The following is a 21,809-nucleotide window of genomic DNA, read 5'->3' as shown; positions in this document are numbered from 1 at the left end:
AGATCATCTGTTTAACTTGTTATGTAGACACATTGAAACATGAATAGCACAAAGGAGATGCTTCAATGTGCTAACCACTGAAAACCACATGTCAGCATGAATGATTCCTGTAAGAGTGCGAGCGTTTGAACTAAAACATATTTGAACCTCTTTTGACTTGAATAATGAGCAAATACCTGCAGCCGAGATCTGCTAAGAACGCAGCCCATCTGACGCTGCCAAACATGCTGTAAACAAACCAACTTCCTGTCATAAAATTACAGCTCATTACTAGTGTGGATAAGGGCTTCAACAACATAATGATGCAGAAGCACATTACCACCACCACCACCATATTTATTAATTACCAGTTGAGTAGCCACATTCCTTGCAAGGGCGGTTAATGGAGGGAGAGGAAGGGGGAAAAAAAACGTTAGAAGCCTTGTTGAGTTAATTACAAACAGCCTGCCTTTTTTTCTCCAAGTTAAAACAAATACTAGAGGAAGGACACATGTAGAACACAAAGTTTTAATTTTGCTACTGGCACAGAAAGCTGTTTAGGGTGATTGGAGGGTCACTTCCACTGCCACCATCATATTTTAGAAAGCATGTTATTAAGCAGGGGAGCTTGTCTGAATCCCAGCATCCAGTTTAATTAAGCAAAGTCGGCAAAGCCACATTAAAAAGCTTGATTTTCAAAAATATTATTAGGAAATTAATTCTAAGTAACCCATTATATATTTATCACTAATTTAGGCAATTACAGGTTACATAACCTGTATCTGTAATCTGATTACAGGACCTGCCATATGCTGCTTTCTAATCAGAGAGTAGATATTGTTTATGCCAGAAATCTAATGCATTATTTACAAGTAAGATGTTAATAAAAACAGACTGTTCATTTACTAATGGTTTACAGTACCGCAGGCATCGTTCCAATTAGCAATATAGAGATGGAAAAGGAGACTAAGTGAAAACAAGAGAGGTGGGAGGGTGCTGTGGGTCAGACAACAACATGTTTTCAGAGATGATTATTTGGATGACACAGGCACTCGCTGCTTCTTGTTTTTAAACTCACATAAAAATGAAATGTTACTTGATAATATTGTTTTATGTATTTAGCAGAACAGAATATGGAAAGAGTGCGGAAAGAATGTTATCACCATTTTAATCATTAATCATTCTGACCGTGTTAGACTGAGTTCAGCCCAAGGGCACTCCATGGTGGGAAAAAAACACTACAGATATGAGTTAGTGAATAAATGCACAGTAAAACAGAACACACTCACTTGATGAGCAGGGTCTCTGTCAGTATACCGAAGGAAATTGCTGCCACTTTAAAGGTGCTGGGAGGAGGAGGGTTGGTGAAGGCTGTCATCATGCAGTAAACAGCGTAGGGCACCAGACTCATCAAAACGGTCGCCGTGATCAGCACGAGCCACGTCTGCCACTGGAAGCTCACCGACCGCCACGGGGAACTCCTCTGCAGCTGGTACTGGACGACATAAAGAAGGAAGTCTCATGACAAGGTTCATTCTACATGTAGAAACACAGAAATGTTTTTGATTCTGATCTCCGTGATCCAATTGGATGAACCCACTTTAAATGCTCAAAGCAGTAAAAAGCTCAAGTTGTGTAAACTTCATATTTAATGCTACACTAATGTTCCTGCAACACTTTCGTTTTTTAATTTAGCACCCTGATTATTTCTGAATAACTTCAACTACAGTGTGGATGAAAAGCACCACTTAAAAGTACAATTACACTGCGCTCATTTCGACTGAATGTGAGCGTGTGTGTGTGTGTGACAGCAACATATTCATGCTACTGGTGAGGGATAAAACGAAAGCATTAATATGAGTCCTGTCAGGCTGAGAGTATTATGCAAGAAAGACATGAGAACATGAAGTAAAAGCAAAGACCAACCGTCAACCTGTCTGTCAGCGTCACTCTGTTTATTAATAATGTCCAGACTGCCTGCCTGGAAAGTGAAGGGTGTGCATAATATGCATGCGTTATGTCCTTCTAAGTGATTTGTTAAATTATATTTTGTAGTCAGTAGCTCAGGTTGTTTTGTTTACCTGAATATGAGCTTAGCAAATCTGTGACACGAAGAGTTAAGTGAGCTGAGCCGATGACTATCACCACGTTAGCGCAGACAGGTAAGTCCAAGCGCTCTGGCTCAGTGTGAAATCCTCCAAACTGAAATTCAAGCTGTCTCTCTAAAGTTTGCAAGATTACATAAATAGAAACTCACAATTTTGAAACATAATAACATTATCTGCATTCTTATCTCATTGTTTGTAATTTATATTGATTTAATAATATGGAAGAAGTGAATAAAAATGAAAAATGTTTGAGTTTGCGTGAAATTTTCGACTTGAGTCCATAAACTCTGGAGTGCAAATAAAACAACACTGTACTTTCTTTATTCTCCAAAAGAGGAAATAACACATTTAGCATACTTTAGACATCAATCATCATTCAAGCTAATTTCATCTATTAGCTAATTTCAAGAGCCAATAAAGGCAAATCAAACGCTGAAACGTCTTAATAAGGTGTTATAATAGCAGGAGCGCTGTGAAAGGACATGATATTAAAAAGAATATTATTAGCAGAAAAAAGGCATAAAAAACAGGTTCAGGCACTCCACAGATTTGGATTAGTTTGTTTTTAATTTCTCTAGCTGACATAATATAATGGCCTGTTCCTGCTTGTCCAAACCTAACTTAAGTGCCTGGAGTGTGCTGACTGATTCACTGAAGAAAATACTTAACATTAAACTACCAACTGTCTTTAAACAGCTCAATGAATGGTCTGTGGTCTGTATGTTAACACATTAAAATTAAAACAGGAACAGGAACAGTGACATCCCGACAAAACTAAGTGACGGACCATTATTTCTTCTGTTTAACATGGAAAAACAGTCCAATTTTTGTCATTTCAATCTCCTCCCAATCTGCTAAACTTAATGGATTATAATAACTCAACCTTTCCTGTACAAATTCACATTAAAAGCTCGAAGAGAAAACACTTGTATTGTGAAAGGTTTGCAGGAACTTGTGAAAAACTTCAACAGATTTAAGGAAAAACTGCACATAACATCCATGAGACTCATACTTTGACATCTAGCGACTGATTTATGTGTCATTTGACCACAACAGAGAATAAGTGAGAGAGCAATACCATCCCGCAGGGAAAGAATGAAGGATAAATCATCATTAGATGATAGGGAATGGTCTCAAGATAGCACTGTGCGCCACTTCTGCAGCCCACATGGAAATACCTAAATGCAGCCAATGCTTACTCAGCTGTGATTGGTCAATACAACTTGGACTACAAATGGAAGTACAAAAATGTTGACCCGATCCCCACAGATCTGGTATATCCATACAAAGATCTCAGTTTATAGAGATTAATTGCTGTCCAGCTCTTAGAAATTAGAGGCACTCTAGCTTGTAAATGTGTCCCCAGCTTAAAGCAGTCAGCACACACTGAGCAGCAGAACAAAGTTTCTTCATATCCAAATCCTAGTACAGTAACTGCACTATGACCCTGTAATAGAGACTAAACAAAACCTCCTAATATTGGAAGAAACTCAAACTAATGCTTTAACCTCACACCTGCTCTACACATTCAGTGCTTCATTACTTCAGGCTTGGCATGGGTGTACATAACACTTGAAAGCAAGATAAAACACACACACACACACACACATGTACACATATAAGCACGAAAAAATGCATGCAGTCATTAAGTGTGCATGCAAACAGTGCCTTAAGTCCTGTCCAAATATCGCCTCGCTCTGGAGACAAACCAAACCACTTAAACAGCGTTTGATTAGTGTCTGGAATTCATCTGCAAATGCACACTTGCCTTGTCCTCTTTCATGGCTGCTATTCATTAATTAGATTCTTTGTGCAACTGAGCTATCCTCAATGTTTAAGGTTACATCAGGCCCCAGTAAGTGGCTGGCTGATAACAGAATGCATCCATCTTCATTACTCAGCCCTTTCTGTCGAGGCTTGCTCCTCCACAAGTGAGCAATGTCAGTAGGTTCTAAGAAGCTGATACATTTCATTGCATTCAAATCCTGAACTTTTGCCTCCTTTGATTTCGGTTGATCTGATTAAATTACAGGGTTATGGTTTCCACTCGTGTTCTCTCGTGGTTTCTTTTGTGGTGATTTTTTTCCTTGTCAAGGTCGACCAGTGTCACAGCCAAATGAAAACCAATCACCTTTTGGGGGGTTTAGACCGCAAACCTTTTTTGTCCACGTACATATCTTATTCTAATGTCACATTATACATATATATATAGATATATATATATATATATATATAGATATATATATATGTAAGGACTGTTTGTGTGCGTGCTTTCAAATAAAGAAAAGTCAGTGAATTTAGTTATTTTTAAAACAATGCAGCCAATTTAAGGACCAAAAAAACTTCCAGAGTCACAATCAGGTTGCTGTATTTTAATTAATTTGCAATGTCGCGATCAGTAATTCAGAAATGACTTCTTCTGAAATTGAATTTCAGTCGAATGAACTTTTAAACATCAAAGTAAATCTCAATGTGGTTCCATAACACTGAACATTTTTAAAATATCTGTTGGTGAAAATGTTTTTATTAATACAAATTAAAAAAAAGAAAATACCGCGAGCCATCGTTCTTGCCAAAGAAACTCCAGACGTCGAGATAAATGTCTGCATAAACCGAGACATGACTGTACTCCCAAGGCTATCTTCTTTTATTTTGGGAACCTTATAAGGAAAGCTATTAAAAAAAAAAAAAAAACCCAGTTGTGGTGGTCAGTCCTTAATGTTTGCGAGACTGAAAGCATTTGAACACAATCCTAAAAAGGCAGACTGAAATGAAGCTGTTAGCGTCATATCCATCAACCGGGCTGCAGCTTTTAGTCACATCAAGGCCAAACCAGTCTTAGTATGTTTTATTGTAAGCCCTCCGTCAAATTAATTATCTGTGAAGACGCTGAGTAAGGCGACAATAAGGAGACAGCCAGTCACATCTGTCTCGCCTCCACGTGACTCTGCATAGAATGAAAGCAGGTTTTGAGTGTTTTGGGGAGGAGAGAGAAAGGAGACGCAGCGGTGCGTCGTCTTCGTGAAGGGAACTGATTACAAACACAGTACACAAAGGATATCTACCCCCAGGTCTGCCCCTTTATGGAGAGGAACGCCGTCTTGCCAGAAATTACATTTGCTCTGCAGCCAATCCCAAATTCAAATAACACGTGGTAATCCAAACACTACACTGAGAAGCAATAATTTAAAAACCCAACAAGCAATACATTAAAAAAAATCAGTCTGTTATTTACTCCTGATGTTTTATGACTATGACCTTTAAACACTATACTAATCAATCAATACAGGAGGGAAGAAGCCTATTGGGAATATTTAGATTCTACAGATTGTGAAAGTAGGGCACTATTTATCCAAACACAATCATTATTAATAGCCCGACTGTCAACCTAAATACATTTTCTACATATTTTCCACATTAGCCCCTCTCCCTCCAGAAGTACTCATACACAACGTCCAGCAAAGGAGATAATTAATGAACCACAGCTGTCACGTCAGTGCTATACAAAAATATGTTATAATCCTCATAAAGTCATGGTCAGAATGTTTGACCCAACATTTAAAGGACTGTCATGGTGATATTACATCACAGAACTCCAATAATAACATCAAAGTTTTAATATAACGTCTTGGAGAGGAACAAACCGCTACAGGTGATGTAATATGGCAGAAGATAATCTGATCCAGGTCTGTATATTTTTCTGTTTCATCGAGGTTTTTATGCAGCGTTTACATTCGGAAAGAGGACAAGAAGCGAAATGAAGTCTTTGATTTCACTTACAAGTAGAAAAACAAACAAACTTACAGGCTTAGAGCTGCTCTAGCAATATTGCAATTTTTTATGTTTTCAGTAAAATCACATAAAGATTAAAAAAATGTAAAGTGCACTTCTAGTTGTTAAATATTGCAGAAAATGTCATGATGTGTTGGTTAGCTGAATGCTGAAAGTAAAGGAATGAGTAGCCAGAAAATGCTAAATACATTATAAAGTGACAAAATGGACCAATAGTAAGTCAAGCGGAAGTATTTTTTTTTTATTTTATACTGTTTAAACTGTTTGTGAGGAACCAAATTTTTTCAGGTTCTAATGTGTTTCTCAGGAGTCAGAGATTTTTTTGGCAAAACTCTTAATATTAGGAAATTGACTTTCGAACACACGCAAAAAAAGCTTATGCAGCTAGTTTTTTACTGGCGTCTGGAACGATACAACGAGCTGCTACTGCCAGAAGGTGGTTACAACTACAAGATGTTTGCTGACAGCCATTAGACAACAAAAATCAAACGACATGCTTCTACCTACCAGACACTGGGCTGATAAATATGATACACGGAGAGATGGGATGGTATTATACAGTCAGGAGTATTATGTTACAGTTATTTTGCTTGGAAAGGCCTGTGTCTAATTAACATTAAGATCCATTTATCTCTTACTCTTGCCACAGTAGATATCTAGATTGGCTTCCCCGAGCTGCGTCAGTATTTAGTAACCTTTAACTGGCCTTTATAGGTGTATCGACAAACTCTAGTTAGATCTCCTAATTTCAGGTGTGACACAAATTAACTCTGTAACATGGAAATGCCAAGCAGCTCCTGAGACCGTCTCCTGTGTAAATGCTGCTTGTTTGCAAGCAACAAGGATGAAGTTCTACTTAGCATGACCAAACTCGAAAGTCTATTAACTTATTGAGATTAAAAGCCCGATGCCTTCCCTCCCCACTCACCCACCCCTCCGTGGCCCCATCCCCCGGCCGGCATCACACATCCAAAGGAGAAAGGTGATTGATGAGAGCCATCAGGCTGCTTGGAATCTCTTCTCTCATTAGACTCCTTATGCATCTGAGCTGTTTCAACACACACTGGGAGTGCAGGGAAGGGGGATGGGAGCAAAGGGGGTGTACATCCTCTGACTTTTTAGAAGATAAATACTTATACTAAAATATTTACCTTGTACATTAATCTCTGGGAAATTAATTTGCCATTATACTTTCTGTCTGGGAAAAAAAGAGACTTTTTTAATTGAGAAGTTTGAATCCCGACTCCCTAATCTTCATGCTTAGTGAGCGCTGTCTCTTTTGACTCACTCATTGGACTGGCTGGAAATTAATGTCCCCGAGGGAGCAGTGTTTGGACAGTCGGGGTGGATCCTATCATCGACCACTGAGGTTCTCCTGAGGAGGGTTAGCTAAAGAGCCGAAAAGGGAAGCAAAGACTGTTATGTATGCATATCCCCAACAGACACGATCAATCACATTAATGCAAGTGCAGCACATTATTATGTACTTAATTTCCAATGGATAGTAACATTACTATAATGTGCTTGTGATTGCACTGCAGTAAACCAACTGGGGTCCATTCTGTCCAGACAAATAATCTCATTAGATCAAAGACAATAACCAAGATAAACAGTGAGAATCAGAGCCTTCAATTTAAACTGCAGCTGACTCTTTTTAACTTTTATGTCGCAGATATTTTAGGTTTATAAAGCAGCACTTGCAATGAATTAAAAAGGAGTGTATTTCTTTAAATAACAGGAAAAGGTATGAATTTTACTCATTAATTTTATTTATTTTCTGATTTTCAATCAAGTTTAGTTTTTGTTTGCTTTTTTAAATAGTTTCAGTTCTATATTAATAACAATATGTGTATTTGTCATGTGCAAAACAAGTTCAGACCAGGTGCTACAGTACAAACAGTTTGTGAACACAGTTTACTCACAGTCATCCCAGTCCCAACAAACATATACACCAAAGCCTTCTTAGGCAGGCAGATAGATTTTTCTTAAATTTCCTAACAAAGTGGTTTTTTATTCCCGCACTACAGGGTTTTGACTGGCTCAAGATTAGCCATTAGGAGGTGCACGGAAGCAGGACTGATGCACACATGGTTTACCCACTGATTCTGTGCAGACATACTTCTTTCTAGCAATTAGATAAACAAAATGCATTTTATTCTCAAGTAAATTAAACCCTACAATGTTAAAGATAATTATGATCACAGTCCTGGTGATTTTCCTTTAGTGTAAGGTCACCACCTCTTCAGTGTTAAATTAAAAGTACGGCAGTTGACAATAATGATAGAATCACTACACTTCTAGGATATTCACTCAGCTCTTTTATTTTGTAGGAAACAATTAGATGAAAGAAAACTATTTTTGTTTCATTGATGAACATCCTGGCTTAATCTAACATTCCTGAGTCAATGTAAATTAAGTTATTGTAATTCAGAAATCTTTTCTAGATCAAATCAAGGGAAAAAATACTGAATCACTCAATGTTGAGGAAAAAAAATTACACCTTGGCACCTTGAAATGTGTTTTTCTAATCTAAATGCCTGAATGTATAGATGATAATCTCAGAGACCCTAACATGATTTTGCACCAGACTGAAAGAGCTATAACTTGAAACAATGGAAGGAAAATCCAACACAAAGTGTGGCAAAAAAACTCAAACTCAAAGCAGCATGCCTATAAAAAACAAGCATATTTACCCGCTCATTTATGATATGGGTTGGATGTCATGTGAAAAACCAGGAGAGATGGCAATCATTCGCTCACACTGTTGCTATGCCAGCAATAGAAGCTGGTTTCAACCAAAGAGTGTTAAAGCTAATTGTGTACTGATAGTGATGTCTTTCTTGATGATTCCATATTTTTTCCTCTACTTAATCTTTAAAACCAATCATGCCATTAATTGAAATAATTAAACTGAATTTGTTTCAAGTCTTGTGAAGTCCAAAATAGTTTTGTGTCATTTCCTATGAAGCAAAAAAAGTTGAATGAACATCCTCCATAGTTTTTGCCAGGGGTTGTAGTACGATCACGGTGTGAGAGCCAGACTGTAATGCAACCTGGTCTTTTTACCTCCTCCTGTACTCGTTACCTGAGATTTGAACCCGACTGTCTGGTTCTTTAAGCCTTTTCTCTTGTACTGTGTAAACCCGACGCGTACTGTGTGAGAATGTGAGCAACAATGCATAAATCTAACCATGCGGTTTGTACAGATCAGCCAAACGGCATCATGTTACAATGATCTGACATTTCTTTCCCATTTTATAATAGCAGGGTTAATTAGTCCCAGCTTTCAACAATCCCACTAATGTATTTCCCTTTCTTTTACCTCAGCAGCACAGTATCGTGCATATTTAACACCCTTTCACAGACTTGGTGCGTTAAAATGAGTAGAGAGAGACATTGTTTTCAAACAACTCATCGAACGAGCTTTAGCTTAATTATGGTATTGGCTCGGCTTGATAAAGCCTGTCTGTGATATTGGTCGTATAAGTCTCCAACTCTGCCGGTTGCAGAAAAAAAATTGATGTTGCCTACCTCTGTCTGTTTCTCATATTCATTTCAAATGCCCTTGCTAGTCTCAAACTACTGATGAGTAACTTGGCGACTGGTTGATTGTGGCTGAATGTGCGTCCTTGTGGGGAAGTGTAAGGCACCGCATGTGAGTGGGAAAACAGAGGATGCATTGTGTGGAACAGATTGTGTGTCAGAGAGACAGAAAGAGGGAGAGTTTGTCTATGAAGGGTGGGGTTTTGGTCATCTGCCATCGGATAAGATATCCTGACAAGGCAATCAGAGAGAAACAAATTCTGCAGCCACACGGGTTCAACTCTCTCGTTCTTCACCCTGATGAGCTTTTGAAAAATGGAGCTCAGTTGAAATTGGTTTTGTATGAGAGGCTTCAGATCTGTCGCTTGTCAGGATTATTGCCACCTGTCTTCATTGGCTGCAAAGGTCTGTTAATTAATCTGCCTCTCCTTCTTAGTGGCCAGAGAGGACGGGGTGAGCACTGTGCTGTCTTCCCTTCTCAGCACTGATGTGTCAGATGTGGTATTGCAAACAAGCCTGATTTAGCATAAGACTGCTGCGATGTTAAGCAGCAATCCTAATCAGTATCATTAAAGTACTGCATCATGTCCCCTTCCTCCCAATTTTATCAGTGAGGTTCGTTAATTGCATATTTAATTTAATTTAGTTAATGAAAGTCATGAGAAAATTTATTTGATCGACAGTAATATCTCTTGTGATCAATGAAGCTGCAAACAGAGCTCTTCATACATTCTCTCCTGACTGATCATGTTAAACCAAAATGAAGTGCAAAAACATCTATTTGGTGCCAAAGAAATGAACGCAATGTGCTCTGTTCTATTAAAAGTAACATCCTGATATCAGTAAATGTAAGTGGAAGCCTGCAGCTAAGAGCATCAACATGTAATCCAGCATTGATTAATTGGACATGGACAGATTAATATGCCAGTGGATACTCATGCCAAGCTTATCAGAGTAAAAGTGTTATTACACAACCATCAGCTGTGTGGCTGTAAATGAGCAGAAGAGTGGAGATGGATTCAACCAGCCAGGTTACTGCACAAATACAGGCAAGGGCTGGGGGGGCATCAGTGGACTTGTTTCCTTTGTTACATGGGCCCCAATCACACTCCCACAGGAACTTGCCACTGGCCCCGGCCCTGCAAAGTGTCAAACTGATCAAGTGCTGGCTCTGATTGTCTGCTGCTGAGTGTCTGCACCTGTGCATTCCTCTAAGTGTTGAGATCCCAGTGATTTCTTTGAGTGAAGTTTGAACTTGGCCTGCAGTTTGCAGTCCGGGCGTACCCAGACTTGCCTGGCTGCGAGCGGTTTGTATTGTACACACACTTCTGTCACTCTCCGCCGTTCCTTTGGAATGTAAACCGCCAGTGTCACAGCAGAGCCATATATTGGGGCTGCGTGTTTTTGTTGCGGTGCAGGTGCAGTTTGGGATGCAGGGCCGAAAGGCTTTGCCAAGTCACGGCGTACAACTGATTGGAAAGAGCAACAGTTGGAGTTAACCGCATACACAATGAAGTTTTTGTTTCAATAACAAGTCTGAACAAAGAAAAAAATCATTAAGTAATGTTCATTATACGTTTCCCCTCTGAATACATGCCACTGTATTCATAATCAACAGTACTTTTACATATGTTTGATTAAACTAAAAATGAGCTGCTGTTTCTCCAAGGACATATTTTCATGTGAAGAATACTTTTTCATTTAGCAGATGCTTATATGCAGAACAGCGTTGTTGCCGCCCACAGGTATAATCAACCAGAAAATTAATAATCCTACTGCAGGACTACAATAAATCATTATGCTTTGGACAATTAATAACGGAGGCGAAGCTTGGGGTGTCTGATTACAATAGTTACGATGCATATCATCAAGATTTAAATTTAACATTTCACAATGGAATTTCAGACACCAGTGCACATTACTGATGTTTAAATTTGGCATTAGGGCGGGTCATGGGGGCTGAGGGATGGTGTGTGTCTTCATCCATTACTAACCAAAGTGCTGCAAAATTACAGTGCAGCACTTTTTATAGCTATAAATTTACACTTAGTGCACAGTGATTAAAGGGAAAAGTAGGAAAAAAGCGCTTTGCTCCATAATGGGGAATAAACAAGTTGAACACCAAATCTTTAATTCATTATATTCCAGCAGAGTTTCAATTAATGTAATCAGTACTTAATTGGTCAGACCTGTCTTTCTTTATTTAACTTGAGAAACTAATTATATGATGGAACACAACAACAAACCTTTAAATTTTTTGTTTTTCTGAGTGAAGTATACAATACTATGGTGTTCCACAGGGAAGCTGTCTGGGGCCACAGTTTTTCTCATTTTTCTTTTAGGATAAAATCACTCTTAATGCAACATCACCTTGAAAAAACAAAAGGATGAAAACAAAATGAGGTTACCGAGCTTTATTTCTGTAAACTTTTTTTGTTTCAAATGTTTGGACATACTAGAACATTATTTTCTATGACGTCCAGAGTTTCTCATAGCTCAAAATCGGCCTTTGATAGGTGACTATGCAATTCAATTCAATTCAATTCAATTTTATTTATATAGCGCCAAATCACAACAAAAGTCGCCTCAAGGCGCTTTATATTGTACAGTAGATAGCACAATAATAAATACAGAGAAAACCCAACAATCATATGACCCCCTATGAGCAAGCACTTTGGCGACAGTGGGAAGGAAAACTCCCTTTAACAGGAAGAAACCTCCGGCAGAACCAGGCTCAGGGAGGGGCGGCCATCTGCTGCGACCGGTTGGGGTGAAAGAAGGAAAACAGGATGAAAGACATGCTGTGGAAGAGAGAGACGATTAATAACAGATATGATTCGATGCAGAGAGGTCTGTTAGCACATAGTGAGTGAGAAAGGTGACTGGAAGGGAAAAACTCAATGCATCATGGGAATCCCCGGCATGATATTAAAATTGGTCCATATATAGTAAAGGGGAGTGAGTCTTTGCTACCTCACATGCATTTTACTGTTAATCTTGGCATTTTGTTGAACAAGAATGGATTTTATGCCCAAACAAAACACTTTAGTCTTTATTTCAATTTAAATTCCCTTAGGGGAAAAGTTACTGATTAGAGGAAAAAAGATATCTTTCTATTATATAAAATCAAAACCTATTTTTAAAAAGTAATTATTTCAAAAGAACTGTTTAAAAAAACTCTGATTAAATAATACATTAAAAAGAGGACAATTTCATATTTTCTAACCCTAACTGGCATCTGTAAATGATCCACATCTACCAGTCCACTATTATTTTTTCCAGTGACCTCATAATCCAGGTGTGTAGACATCTGACACTCTGGAGGCAAAGGAACATGGGCTCCTCTCAGTTTTGACATCCAGCTTTCAAGAGTCAAAGAAGAAACAGAGAGGGGAAAAAAACACCAGAGTCCAATACCTGAGCAGGGTAGTCAGCTCATTGAGTGGACATAAACTTCCTCCACCTGACATGTGGTGGGAAGAGGATTAGTTACACACACTCAGCCTTGGCTGACTCACAGTTTGTGGAATCACAAAGTAATCTTGAGGCACATTCACTTAAGAGGCAGCTTGATGATCCCAGGCCAGTGATTTATACATCTTAGGAACGTTGCGAGGCTGTAAGAATTTGTCAAGTTAGAATCCTAATTAAAACTGTTAATCACAGATTCCTGTTTGTTCAGCACTCGGGTGAGATGAAAAATGTGATCAAATTATTCATTGCTCCCTTTCAGACAGGTAAGCCAGCATAGCCTTGAGCTCCAGAAGTTTTTTTTCCCTTCTATTTTTTTTTTTTTTTTTTTTTGCTTCTCCTGACTTTTTTCAGTTCGTTTGATTTACATCAAAATTAAAGGTTTACATTAACAACTTTCCTATCTGGTCAATTCGGACTTACCCGTTCATGAATATTGGCATAAATTGAGAAATTCTGAAAATTCACTCAAGGCAGGTTTTTAGTTGACTGAATCAGAGGGCATACTTAAAACTCACAGCAGTATATTGCTCCTCTTAAGAGTGACGCTTGCTGCTACACTGCACTAAGTGAATGTGTTTGAGTGAAGTATGCTTAATTTTCTTAGCCCTAAGATTTCATACTAATCACTATGCAGTTTCATTCTATTGCAATTAAATTACAATTCAAATTTAACAGTTACCTGTTGATTAGAAAACAATATGACACAAGTGTTTCACCAACAAAAGACTTAATATATGACCCTACCATAAGGATGCTTTTAAGGGCCACTTCAACGATTTTCCTCTTGTTTCATATCAAGAAGGGACAGCTATGCATGCAAATGATAAATATACTATATTTACCTGCACTGTAAACTGGGAATTATCTATATTTGCTGCAAATAAAAAATGCTTTTTATGATTAACAAAAACAAGTATTGTATGTGTTGTGATCAAGTAAAAAAAATCTACAAAAAGTTCAAAATAAAGCCCATTTCTGACTGGCCACAGCTATAACATTTCATCCAGAAATTGTTTTGCACTTCCTGTCACCGTTGTGTACTGAGAGCTGAAAACATGGAATGGTTTATCATCACAAATTACCAAGAAATACAAACACATACCAACGCATGCTGCAGACTCTTCTATTTACGTCTCTTCAAGGCTCAAGACCAACCACAGGTACTTGTGGTTATAGTTTTGTTACATTGTTTCCATTCATCCATCCATTCTCTTCCCTTTATCCAATTCAGGGTCACAGGTGGGCTGAAGCCAATCCCAGCTTCATAAGGGTACAGAGGTACAGATATGGGTACACCCTGGACAGGTTGCCAATCTGACCCAGTTCTAACACAGAGACAGAGGCAACCATTCCCACACATATTCACACCTATGGGTAAGAATCAAAAACTAACCCATCCCACTGATTGCATCATTTTGAACAGTGGGACGAAGTCAAAGTACATGGGGATAACATGCAGACCCCACACGGAAAGGCCACGGCTAAATGGTGGCGTTGAACTCAAGACCTTCTTGCTATCATGCAGCAGTGCTAACCACGTGCCATCATGCTGCCCATTTCAATGCTTCCTTATTGTATATTTCTGCTCTGGACTTTATCATTGATACTTTCCATTAGTATGACGTGTTCACTCATGTCAAAGAATAGTTGCTACCTTTGTAGTGATTCTTGAGCAGCCAAGAAAAACCAAAAATACCCCCCATAACTATTTACTATTAACTATACAGTTTGTTTTGCTTTGATGTAACAGACATGAACAACACTCCTGATCAAATGGACAAACGCAGCCCTCTAGGAGGAAAACCTCTGTATTCTTTCAGTTTTAGTTACAGACACAGAACACAGGAAGCATCAGGGAGTCGAGGAGAAGGGCCGAGCAACACAAACGGTAGTATTGCTGCCCGCTGCGAACAGCCTATTAAAAACAATATGGACACCAGCAGGCAGTCAATCTAAAGACCAGTAGTGGCCCCCTTTGATGTACTCTAGCCGCTTGATAACAGCATCAGAAATGTATGAAATATTACATCAGACAGTTTGACCACAAGATACTCCTTGGTATATTGACAGAGTGAAGTTATGATCTGAGACCACAGTGCTGTTTTACCGTATTCCAATTTTAAAACGGCGAGTTTCAGTTTGAAAACATATTTAATTCTCAAAGAAATGCTATACCAAGAGCTGTCAATCATTATGATTTATTGTCCTGTAACAGTACAAATGGGAGCCACAGGGCAGCGAGGGCTGTACAGGGGCAGCTCTGCTTTGACTCTGAGTGAAACCTTAGAAAATGATCAAGAAATAAATCTTATCACCGTTATGAGAAGTTACAACCTGTTAACCTGTTCTATTTTCTTCACATATAAAGAAATGATATGTTATGTTAACCTTGATGGCCTACTAGGAAAGATGTGACACCCTGGGTGCGTTGGGTAGTTGGTGCGATGACCACATATTTCTATAAAGAAATACATTGTTATTAAAAAAAAAGTTTCATGCACAGGCCGACGCATCTTTTCAATTTCTAATCTAAAAGAGCTAAAGGAGGTGTATCAGAGTGAGGCTTTCTACTTAACCATGTCCATTTATTCCAATCAATGAAATGGACTTAAAAGCCTGCCTCTAATACAAACCTGGTTCAAATAAAGGTCAGCTGCTTTCTGAAGTTGAGGTGAATAAAGGCCAAACTTTATGAAAAATTATCCACATATGTCACCATTTCATAAAACATGGTACAACTACATTTAAAGCTTGCTGCATGTGTAAAGCACAGTGTTCATAATGTGACGTATTCAGTGTAAATTACAGGTGAGACAAAAAGTGAAGGCTGTTTTCGTCCAATGTCCGATGGCGAGTTCCACGTCTAAGCATCTAAGATTCCTACACGACAGATGTCTAATATTTAGATGTTTATTTTATATGTTTAAATTTGGCTGGTATCATATAAACGTAAACATATATTTTTCAAACAGTGCACAGAAATTGGTTTCAAGTAGCAGTGAGAAAGCAAACAAATGTTTACACTGAGTATAATTTTAAATAGATCAAATGTACAGCCCTGGGCAAATGTAATTACTGAGATTATTTCCCGAATTAGCTGGATTTTTGTTTGTGGCTGGGCTTACAATGTTTATTATGATGTAAAATAAGACCAATCTGTTACATGATACACGTACACTATGGATCTATATATTCGATCCCTGAAACTGTTTGGTTGAGGGTTTGGACAGGAGACAGCACTAGAACTCATACATGCCTCAAACCAGCGCATCAGGATCTTCCCCCCAAGCAAACAGCCACTACAAACTCTCCAGGGATTCCACTTTGAGAAACTCCTGGCTAGTGGGTAACAGTGAAAAATGTGGTGGTGGGTTCTGTAGATTAATTGGCCTACTTCCTCTAGTGTGACACCCCACTTCTCATACTTCCACCGATGAAACAAGGAAACTGTAAAACTGTACATGATAAGGCTTGTTCGAGGTAACACTGCCTCATCACCGCAATCTGTAATGAAGCCAAACACACACGGTACAGGACACAAGGGGCCTCATGCTGTACACTAAGTGCCTACGATAAGACAGAAAACATGACATCATGTCGTGGTATATCTCTGTGCACTATCACTATGCAGGTTAATGCCTGTAAGCTAACAGCAGTTTTTGATCTCTCCCTGGATGAGCTAAAAGCCATTCCAGTGAAACGCTAAACTACAGAAAAGGATAGATTGACATAACTAGGTAAACCTATCTAGGCCATAGCATCCAGACCTATAGAGTATGGAAATATGAAACTAAATACAATGACATCAGGCCTATTGATGCTACTTGTGTCTAAAAAGCTTCTTAGATCTACTGCAGAAACGATAAAGTGCTAAAGTTATCCTGTGAATACCACTGTATATAGCAAAAAGGCACTGTTTGTTGAATTCATATGAAATACAGAAAATACATTGCTTCTAAGAACTAATGATAATGTCTTGTAGTCATTCTGAATGACAACAATAGATGTTGATTCACCGGCAATGACAAAGAGTGTTCAAAATGTGGATAACGCTGCACATTATCGATGGGAACAATCTGGGACACTGCTTCAGTTCACTTGCATACTAATTCTGATTCATTCACCAACGTGTTCAGTGTGTATACCACACAAGTAGAGGATAAGGTTTTTCTTTTTCCCTGTCTACACGTTCTGACTTGTCTCCATTCCCAGTCTTATTCCCATATTCCTATGTTTATTCCAAGGCATAGATAGTTTAAAAGATGGGCATAGCGTCTGGGTCTGAAAAGTGAAACCAAATCAGAAATGCTTAAACTTGATGGCCAGTAGGGGGAGACTCTTGTGGTTGCAAAAAGACTTCAAGAGAACTTAAGGCAAAACCGCCCACAGGGTTTCTTCCTCCATAAGCATTTTACTGATCACTTCATGGTCTCAATTAAGACTTTCAGATCATATGGGGGGGAAAGAAGTTTATTTTGTATATTAATTATAACTAGAGTGAGAAAGAAGGATTATCCAGGCTATGCTCATTAGCCAACGGGCATGCTGTGTTCTTTGTTTCCTCGTCAGTTCCCCCCTGCCCGTCATGTCTGGTTTCAAAACACCATGATGACGACAGCAAAAATGCTCAAGGGGTAGGATAGCAGGGGGAACCAAAAAAGGCCAAAATCCAAATCTTTAATCATAAAATAGGCCAAGGCTATCAGGCAGTAGGGCAAACAAATCCAGTAAAGTACAGGCAGAAGGCAAAACTAGAAAAAAAGTAACTGAAATAACTAAACATAAACTCCACATTGTGGCATATGTATTTCCTTTAAGAGTCTTGTACATGAACACTGCCACACATTTCAGGCAGCTTTCTGAGGCGATGATAATCATGTAGCACACGAGTGCCACAAATAGTAGAGCAACAAATGTAAAAAGTAGGAGGTAGGGGGGGAAAAAGAAGTACAGTTCATTGCTAACTACAGTTCATGTCAATTCCCATTCCCCAAAACTACAGATAATTTTTGATACAGACAAACTAGCATGGCTTACAATGTCTACTTTATTTTTGGACAAATTACTACAACTATTTGTGATGCTTCTACAAACATTTACAATGAATACGGTCCTGCATCAATGTGAATTACATATACATACAGTCTCTCTTCATGAAAACTTAGAAGAAAGAATGCTGTGAAATACAGTACAGGAGTATCTGGAGGAAATGAGTTATTGCTGGAAGTCTGGTTATTTTTCTAAACCCAGAGAAACACCAGACATTTTTAACTGCATGTACTATAGAGAGGATCAAAACCACAGTCGAAAATCGCTGCTGATTACTGCAAAAGACTGCCAGTCTTCCTTTTCATGCATGTGACTTTATGAGTCAAAACTTATGCCATCTTGGAATGATGTGCTGTTGGTCCATTATGTTCTGCTAAAACGGCTGCCAGCAGCTGAGGCATGGGCTCTTCAAGACCTTTGACCTTGTGGCATCTGGCAACAAAACATTAACAGCACATCCTTTAAATTCGAATTTGTGAGTTTGAGTTTAAGCCATCATAGAACAAACATGTTCCAGCACATGTTCAACCATACTGCCACAGGTTCATGGTTTGTCAGACTGCTGCTCACTGGGAAAGCCCACAAGCCTTGATTTTTAGCAGATTCCCAAACCTGGAGATAAACATTTGGGCATTGCCAAAGTTGCTCAAGTTTAACCTCTTTCCCCCCACATCTGACACTCTGATGGAGAAAACTGACTGTTCATTTAATGTCCAATAATGTAGATATTCCAGAACTCGATATGAACCACTGTTATGAGACAATCTTAATATTTTGGGTCTGGACATCTGGAAAAAGGTTTCCTTGGAGTTCAAGTATAAATAAATGTCACATTTTGCTACAGGAAAGGGACATCAGATTTTAGGATGAACTCTTCTATTGTTGTTCCTTTAAATTATGCTTATCATATTTTGATGCGACACACTTTTGCAGTGCCATTGCCAAAAAAAAAAAATAACAGTGACCCTGCCACTTACCATTTTCACTCTTTCCAGGGCCCACTTATCACATGATTGGATAACATACATTCTGTTCATTAATAGCAAAAAGCAATCAGCAAACAAATCTGTGATTACCAGAAATGATCAGGTAAATTGCTTCTATTGCTTCCTTAGCTTTATTTATTGCATTGGTTCTGTGTTAATGTGATGTTAGTGATGCATTTCAACCTAATGAGCTGAGACAACGGTAAATTAGCAGCTAGTAAATTGATACATTGCTGTTGTTTTCAGTGAATTTCCCTATGGGAAGCTGCTGCTAGGCCCTGGTGGGCATTTGTGTCACTTCACTACAAAACAAATGGAGGCGGTTATTTTCTGAGGGAACTTATATGCTCTTAATAGAACTTAACAGTTTAATTAGTGTTTAAGACATTTTTTCTTATTATTTCATGTATGTAAGTGGTTCTTGTAGTTCATGACAGGGGTGTCAAACATATGCTCAGGGGGCCATAATGTCCCTGCCAAAGGTTCCAATCAGGCTGTTTTCCAAAGCACATGCTATTACATCATGATAGTATAAAACCTGTCTGTTTCATAATCATCTGCTTCATCATCACACTTACATGCTTCTTACTATCAAAGACGGTGCTCATGGCCTCACATGCCACACAAGAATAAGGACCAGTAGCATTTCTTTGTAATCCGAGAACGTGTGTAGCAAACCTCAGACACACTGTTCAAATTTCCCTTGTTCTTAAGACATCTCACTGTGTTCATCTGCTTCTAAATGGATGTTTCAATAAATATGAACATTTTTAGAATGTGCTGTTTACACGACTGTGTGGCGTTTAGCACGATCGCCTCACAGCAAAAAGGTCCTGGGTTTGAATCCACCAGCCTATCTGGGCCTTTCTATGAAGAGTTCTCACCATGGGTTCTCTCCAGACACTCTGGCTTCCTCCCTCACCCCAAAGACAAGCATGTTAGGTTAATTAGTGATCCTAACTACAACTTGGCCAGAAGTGTGAATGTGAGCGTGAACCACTGTGACCCTGAACTGAATAAGTGAAAGACAATGGATTGCCTACATGTGACTCATGAACTAATATGAGTTTGACACCCCTGGTTTACGACATTCTAAGATAAACATTATATAATATGTGTTAATTACTGATTCTCAATTATAGCCAGTTATAATAAAAACACATTTTTTGTTAACTAGACTATTATTTCCTGGAAAAAAAATCTACTTCCTGTAGTCAACTGTCTAGTATGATTATAACTACTTCTCACTCTGTGACTCTATGCTGAATAAGATGATCCATCAAACTTTATGCTGCACTTACATTTACACTAAATACTGACCAATGGAAACTGTTTGAATTATGTATATATATTTCTTCTCTCTGAAATTAGGAATTTCAGAGAAAAGGCCAGTAAATGAAACTGAAAGGTTTGTAAAATTATGCATAACTTAAATATTTTTTAGATGCCAGTGAGGGTGAAAAAAACATAACCTAATTCATCAGTTGCAAAAACACTCATGAGACAAACATCTATCTGAACTTCACCATCCTATTAACCATACTGGGACCCCAAATATTAATCTTGGACCCCCGGAGGGGATCCCAACCCGCACGTTGGACAGCGCAGTGTAATAACTATGTCTTATATGTTTAATGAGGCTGAAAAATCAGTGACATTTTAAAATAAGTATGGTAATGTTAGTCAGGGATTGTAATAAAGTTCAAGCCATATTGAAATTCCGAACAAAGCGTCTAATGGTTGGAATAATTTTTAAATGGAAGGTGTGGTTCAACATGGGGTGCATTTATGAATTAGGCACAGCAGCTGTCACTCAAGTCCTCATCTGTGGCAAATACCCTCGTCCTCCAAGCCATCTCAAGGTGTTCATTCTACCATGTGACAGCCCCCTTTGTGAGTGGGCCCCACTCTAAAAGCCCATCCAGACATAGATGCGCAGCACTGGTGACCTTTAATTTCATTCAGACTGTGTACAAATGACTGCAGCATAGCCCACTTAGGAAAAAAAGCCTGTGAAAGAAAGTCTTTGCGAGATTGTAGCTACTCTGGGTTTCGGCTCACTGGCATTATCTACTCCCTCGCTTTAATGACTTCCCGCCGAGAGGAGCCACGGTGAGAGCCTTGGCAGTCAGACTAAGAATAGCATTAGACACAAGGTTATCTGGGCATTACACTCACTGTAACATGCAATTAACTCTACTCGTCCATTTTCATTATACAATTATTCATTAATGTCAATTTAATTTTATGCATTGTTCTACATGACCAAGGCCTGATTACGGGGCCCTTGCACTCCAATATCCCAAGTTAACTGGTGCCAGCCTCACTTGCAGGCCGACTAATTGCAATTTAGCCCTAGACAGCACCTCCCTCTTTAGGCCCTCCATAATGGAGCAACTGATTCACAGACAGGTAACGATTGGAAAGACAAAGTGCTTCTCTCGCTGAATGGGAAAACAAATGCACTGCTGCTAAGCTGTTTTCTTTGTGATAGCACTGAGGTCTGCCCTTTGTATTCAGAGAGGGACAAGAGGTAATATGTTTCCTTAAATCCTATTTGTCTTCCAATTCTATCTCCATATAGAAATAAGACCCTATTAAATCACACAGGAATGTCTATACTGCGACTGCAACAGAATTAAATTTCTAGACAGATAATTTGCAATCCCCATGTCAAGACTAAGAGACCCATATGTAGGTTTTTCATTCTAAACCAGTCAAAATAGTGATGCAGAAAAGAAAGTATTTCTGAAACATTTATTGGTTTTTCGGGCTGTTTGCAACATACTGCATGCCAGAACAGCCAGAGAAAACTACTGCCACTGTGTCAAAGCCCGAATCAAAGAAGCAGAAATGTACAGTAGATAGACCAAAGCAG

General features: G+C 38.7%; 1 protein-coding gene across 4 annotated transcripts in view; it reads right to left on the bottom strand.

Moving 5' to 3' along the window:
* Nucleotides 1–21,809, bottom strand: part of LOC116312956 — an 85,910-nt gene that overhangs the window by 8,703 nt on the left and 55,398 nt on the right. For all 4 annotated transcript variants that reach the window (XM_031730489.2, XM_039607092.1, XM_039607093.1 and 1 more), the window contains exon 4: nt 1,269–1,474. In XM_031730489.2, the coding sequence (XP_031586349.1) occupies nt 1,269–1,474 (206 nt within the window). The remainder of the gene's footprint in view (nt 1–1,268; nt 1,475–21,809) is intronic.

This window comes from Oreochromis aureus, linkage group 23 (genome assembly GCF_013358895.1).
Source record: "Oreochromis aureus strain Israel breed Guangdong linkage group 23, ZZ_aureus, whole genome shotgun sequence".
NCBI lineage: Eukaryota > Metazoa > Chordata > Actinopteri > Cichliformes > Cichlidae > Oreochromis > Oreochromis aureus.
Note: the sequence above shows the minus strand (reverse complement) of the source record. Positions and strands in the feature narration are given on the sequence as shown.